Source organism: Etheostoma spectabile, chromosome 21, assembly GCF_008692095.1.
Source record: "Etheostoma spectabile isolate EspeVRDwgs_2016 chromosome 21, UIUC_Espe_1.0, whole genome shotgun sequence".
Classification (NCBI taxonomy): Eukaryota; Metazoa; Chordata; class Actinopteri; order Perciformes; family Percidae; genus Etheostoma; species Etheostoma spectabile.
In genome coordinates, this window is record NC_045753.1 from 9186769 (window position 1) to 9192838 (window position 6070).

At 43.9% G+C, this 6070-nt stretch overlaps 1 protein-coding gene across 4 annotated transcripts in view; it reads right to left on the minus strand.

Moving 5' to 3' along the window:
• LOC116670824 (vesicle-fusing ATPase) overlaps positions 1-6070 on the minus strand; it is a 29667-nt gene that overhangs the window by 6352 nt on the left and 17245 nt on the right. For all 4 annotated transcript variants that reach the window (XM_032501506.1, XM_032501507.1, XM_032501505.1 and 1 more), the window contains exons 10-18: positions 5711-5876; positions 5453-5527; positions 4978-5165; positions 3940-4035; positions 2337-2493; positions 1998-2131; positions 1504-1570; positions 1285-1364; positions 40-174 (exon numbers count right to left, since the gene is read on the minus strand). In XM_032501506.1, coding sequence (XP_032357397.1) covers positions 40-174; positions 1285-1364; positions 1504-1570; positions 1998-2131; positions 2337-2493; positions 3940-4035; positions 4978-5165; positions 5453-5527; positions 5711-5876 — 1098 coding nt within the window. The remainder of the gene's footprint in view (positions 1-39; positions 175-1284; positions 1365-1503; positions 1571-1997; positions 2132-2336; positions 2494-3939; positions 4036-4977; positions 5166-5452; positions 5528-5710; positions 5877-6070) is intronic.

Sequence of the window (6070 nt, forward strand, 5' to 3'; positions counted from 1 at the left end):
GAGTGTGAGTGTGAGTGTGTGTGTGAGTGTGTGTGTTACCTCCAGGGCTTCGACCAGCTGCTCTCCCCTTGAGATGTTGGGAATGTGGATGGTGGTGCTGAAAGCATCCAACATCTCCATTTCCTGCAGGACGTCTTTCCGGCTCGTGGTGCCGATGATCAGCAGCTTACGACCCTGGCAAAGAAGCAGAAGTGACCCTCATGCTTAAATGTGTTGATTCAACCATTCCTTTGTTCATACATCAGACAAAGAAAGTGAAATTCCGTTGGTTGTCATTTACAATTTCACTGCTAGATGGGAGAAATTGTTGTCCCACTGTTTTCTGCATCATTTCAGGTGTTATTATGATTAATTGTTTTGTAGATGTGGCTCAGAGCAGCTGTCACAATGTGAAAATTTGGTCATTTGGCCAGTTTCGTTTGGTTACTAGGGTCGTAGAAATGCGGATGTAGAAATGCAGTCCTGAAACTACACCTTCCTCTATTGCAAGAGTATAGTATAGACCTTTAAGTTGCAACAAGAGCACAGAGAATAGAAAATAACCTCAGACAGGAGGAGACAGGACAACCAAACAGCGCATAACACGACAGAAGACAACAGTAGAGAAGACAAACATGAGCAGAGAAGAAAGAAGATACGCAAAAGAAATGTAGCTCCACTAAGCCGACAAGTTGGAGAAGGACCAGGCGAAGAAGACGAAGAAGGAGAGGCAGAGGAGTGGCGAGTAGACAGGGGGATTATGGCTGCCGGCTGCCCCCCCATGGCGTGGGGGGTTGTGATGCTGCATGCAGATGAGGTGCCACACAGGCGGCGGTGCTGCCAGGTCCTGGCTCTCTCACAGAGCCCATTCTCCTCCCTGTCCCCCTGGCCTCCCCCAGCCCCAGGCACCCTGCTGGGCCCAGCGCTTTACAACCCCAGAGGAGCACTGCAGCCAGGCATTCAACACCAGGCCCCGCGCCACTTCTCATGCACATGCAGCCATATAGTGGGCTATACTCTCATTCACAAACCCATCAACAAGAGACACACACACAAACTACAACCAAAGAAACTATGAGAAATGGGTCTCTACCACCACTATTCACTGTGAGCACAACGGGCCTGGACCAAAACACTGGCTAATAACCATACAGTTGCTCACACATGCCAGTCGCAGCCAAAGACCTCCAACAATTCCTTAAAAGACTTTGCGCTGGCATCCATAAGATCTGCTGCCCTCTTTCTGCCACCTCAGGACTAGCAACCCCAAAGTGAGCTCGCCACAAATAAATAAGCATCTGTTACCTTTGGAGGAGGTTTCTTCAGCAGTACCAGTAAAGCTTGTAACACCAGGTTGGAGAAACGAGGGCCAATTGGGACGTAGTCTGATGAGACAGATCATTCTGTTAGCAATTTTCTTATTTCACATTAACAGTTTAAAGTCCACCCCAAAAAAAAAAAACTTTAGATACAAATCTCATTCAACTCACCGGCAGCACAACACAAAATGCACTGGTGTCTTACCCAACAAACGTTCAATGTCATCCACAACCACACAGCTCAGCTGGGACTTGTAGGCATCTTCAAATATCTATCCCAGGGAATAAAAGAGTAAAAGAGGCTCAAATCAAAGCAGAAATAGGCCCACAGTTTCATGCATGACCTGAAAACCCTGAAACAATGTTTTGTTTGTGATGGTATTGGTAAATGCATGTCAGTTTAAACTGCAAATGGAGTCTGTGATTGTTTTCACTTTAACAATGTCTTCCATATTTCTTCATCAGTACTAAAGGCTAAGTTCCACTTCATTCACATGTGTCATAATCATGTGGTCAAGTAATACAACTATTTAATGGAGATATAGATGCATCAATAATGGAGATACATTTTCCAGACCTTCACATATTCTTTGTGAGAATCCCAAACATTTCGAAGCCTGGAGATGATTTCATCAGTTTTCTATACATAAAGACCACCTAATACTCAGCGTGAAAAGATTGTCAAGTAATGAGTGTTACCTTTTTGATGGCTTGGCATTTGGCGATCTCAGAGTGTCCGATCATCATTTCGGGGGAGCAGATCTTGATAAAGGGGAACTGGGAGTCTTTAGAGATCTTAGCCGCCAGTGCTGTTTTCCCACTGTTAGGTGGGCCTGAGGAAGAGGAGGAATTCCAAATCAGCGGTTTGTAACAACACAAATGATTGGGCTAAGCTGTCCATTTTAAGTCAATCACACCAGATAGGACATCTGCAGTTTTGTATTCAGGGCTTTTTATTGCGTGTTCAACTGTTGTATGATGACTAAGGATGTTGCATGAGGTTGGCGTGTGTTGAATAGATGTGTGTGTGTGTCTTACCCTCCAGTAGCACAGAGACCAGCGGTGTGCGTTCGCTGTTCTTGGTCTGCTGCACCAGCAGCTCCCCGTCCTCTAGGACCGCTGAAACCAGGTCACCCCATCGAATTATCCCGTTCATGATGTAGCTGGCATAGTCCTCCTCATTGGTACCAAACGCCTGGACAGGAAGAGAGAAAGAGAGGGGGAGAAATATTGTTAAAGTCAGGTTTATTTTCTGTGTAAAGTCAAGAGAAAAAAATACGTACTTTAAATGTGATTTGCCAAATGGGCAATATGCTTAAATGCCCCCAAATAGATTTAATTAATGTCTTCAAATGTTTTCCCCAAGAGTCTGTAGGCAGAAGTCAGTTCATCTGAACTTGAACCGGATCAACTGCACACTAAATGCCCTTTAAAAATTTAAGACAACTTATTATGTAGGTGGAGAGATCAGCAACTCAACTACCCGAAGCTTAGGGTCCTTACCCGCGGCATCCTTGCCATTCCAGCCAGCAGCAAGGGCAGTGAGCGCAAATTAGTATGAGAAACAAAATGAGATTTTAACTGTGTCAGGCTCTGGTCGGGCTCGGACATAAATATCTGAATACCTGTCGGGCTCGGGTGGCGTTACTGCTCTGTCGGAAGTGAGGCGGGCTCGGACAGAAAAATGCGGCCCGGTCCACAATCTGGTTTGTTCGGCCATAGTAACCCTTTACTCGCCCATAGTAACCCTTTACTCGGCCATGGTAATCCGCCCTAGTAGCCCTTTCCTCGGCCATAGTAACCCTTTACTCGGCCATAGTAACCCTTTACTTGGCCATGGTAACCCTTTACTCAGCTGTAGTAACCCTTTACTCAGCTATAGTAACCCTTTACTCAGCTATAGTAACCCTTTACTCAGCTATAGTACCCCTTTACTCAGCTATAGTAACCCTTTACTCAGCTATAGTAACCCTTTACTCAGCTATAGTAACCCGTTACCAGCTAGTAACCCTTACTAGCGTAGTACCCTTTACTGCTTAGTAACCCTTTACTCCGATATAGTACACTTTACTCGCGTAGTAACCCTTTACTCAGCTGTAGTAACCCTTTACTCAGCTATAGTAACCCTTTACTCGGCCGTAGTAGCCCTTTACTCGGCCGTAGTAGCCCTTTACTCGGCCATAGTAGCCCTTTACTCGGCCATAGTAGCCCTTTACTCGGCCAGTAAATGAAAATCTTTAACATTAATACTTTAAGTTTAATTACTACCAAAAATGTCTGTTTTTACCGGAGGAAACAGGAAGTTACCATGGTCAAGTCATGGTATTTTCCAACACCTTGTCCATGTTGATAATGTCAGGCAGCCTATCCAAAGTTACCAAGAAGCTTTTCGTAAAAAATATTGTCTATTTGGGCATGGATGTTTTATATTTTTGATTGTATATTTATATTTTCAACAGAGTTGTTCTTAGGTCAGAGGGAGGATGGGAGAATGTGGGGATAGTGAATTGTTTGTATCATAAGGCTGTTAATGTCACATTAATGTGTTTTGTATTCTAGTTTACTTCTCAATAAAATGTATCTTACACAGAAATAGAAGGAGACACAGAAAAGAGAAAGAGAGTGATGTAAAGCAACTTACAGGTTTGATGTCGTTATTCAGTGAGCCGATGAAGTCAAGTCTGTTGACGACCAGCTTCTCTGCCGTCTCAATGTTTACCTCCACTGTGTTACTGGCCTGCAACACACACACACATTAAAAAAACAAGTTGAGCGACAGCAGATAATGAATTACTTTCGTTCCCCAATGAACTCCATGCACCCTCGCTAATGAAATCCATTACATGAAGTATTGCACATTTAGATTGCACAATGTGTCAGGAGACAATGTACTCCCTCAGAGCAGAAAGGTCAGGCCGAGAGGAGGAGGGAGGGAAGAATAAGTGTTTAGAGGAGTGAAGAAAAACGTCACAGCCATCAGACATTTGTAAGGCCCTTGTCTGTCATTTATCATCACCATCCAATATCTGGCTCCAAGTGTAAGTGTGTTGTGGTGGGGGGGGGGGGGGGGGGGGGGGGTGGGGGGAGGGAAAACTTAACAGATGAAAACTTCACCTTATCTGTGTGTTCCCTGAGCTATGTAGATTTGAGCCTATGCACCTGATAAAACACTTAAGCGCGCGCGCACGCACGCACGCACGTGACGGGACTGTTTTTAAAATAACACTTTAAGCATTGCGTGCACAAAACAGTTTGTTTTTTGCCCTTACTCCAAAACCAGACAGTATTTCTAGTAAGCTGTTTACAATGTTAATGAAAAACAATATCCCACTAATACTTCCGTTAACATGCAGCTGTCAAATAGAATTTTTTCAACCGTGCTAACACAGTTAAACAATGAGTTGATTTATCAGTTGGTCAATTAACAGAGACATTGAAAATGTTCATTACCAATAATAATCTTTGATTTATCAAGCAAAACATCCACCATATCACCGATTGTTGCTTCTCTGGTTTTCTGTTTAATATAAGTTATTTAAATATGTTTTTATTTTTTTTTCTTCTGATATTTTACACACTAAATGAGTTATTGCAAAAAAGAAGGACCGAGTAGTTAAGTGTTTGCTCACAGAGTATAACTGTGTGCAGTTAAATACTAATTGTCCATGAAGCCCCTGACCTTGATATGCCTGTTCATGGCAGTGGACTGTGCAGCCCTGACCAGGCCCTCCAGCTCGGCGCCGCTGTAGTTCTTAGTCTCCACTGCCAGCTCCTTAACGTCTACGTCACCAGCCAGCAGATTGTGCTGACGCATCTTTGCAGTGTGGATGTGGAGAATCTGAATGCGGCCCTTTTCATCCGGTAACCCTAGAAGGAGAGAGGGGGAAATAGGGGACTTAAAGGTTCAACACTGCCCTTTTTGACACATATCCCCCCCAAAAGAACAAGCAATCAATGAGACAGTAGCGAGGAAAAACTTCATTTTTACAGTACGAACTTTAGACAGAATCTGAGTCTCTGAATGTTCACTGGTTTGAGTAAAAAGTTCTATGCTTTCATTGGTACAGTTGTAATTCCCTTCCCAGTCTACTGAGATAAACTGTACGAGGTTAACACTAGAGTGAATCCTTATTAGTGCGTTTTTCCCTTCTTACCAATCTCCATCTTCACCTCCAGTCTTCCTGGCCTCAACAAGGCGTCATCTATCAGGTCAGGCCTGTTGGTCATACCTGAAGGAGGGACAGATGGACAGATAGCAGAAAGAGGAGAAAGCAGAGGAGACGGATTAATGAGGGAGATGAGTTAGAGTGCAGGTGTTCAGGGAAGACACTGGAGAGCCTGTGAGTATGGAAGTGTGTTACTTTGTGGGAAAGGAGAGACAAAGTATGCATGTAATGTGTGTGTATAAGCACCTATGACCAGGATGTTGTTGAGCTGCTCCACTCCGTCTATTTTGGACAGCAGCTGGTTTACCACGGTGTCGTGGACTCCCGTGCTGCCCGCCATGCTGCCACGCTGCTTACAGATTGCGTCGATCTCATCAAATATGATGATGTGAAGACTGCTGTTCGCCCCGAGCTGTGCAGCAGAGAGATGAGAAAGAAAATAAGTGAAAGAAAGATAGAAAAAAAGTTAATGTGTGAACTGTAAATAAGTGCTGTTTACAGTCTTTTACCACCTGCTTACACTAGCAACTTGTCAATCACTATATATACATATATATATAGTGATTGCTGCCACTTGCCAGGACACTCTTGTAAAAGAGATTTTTA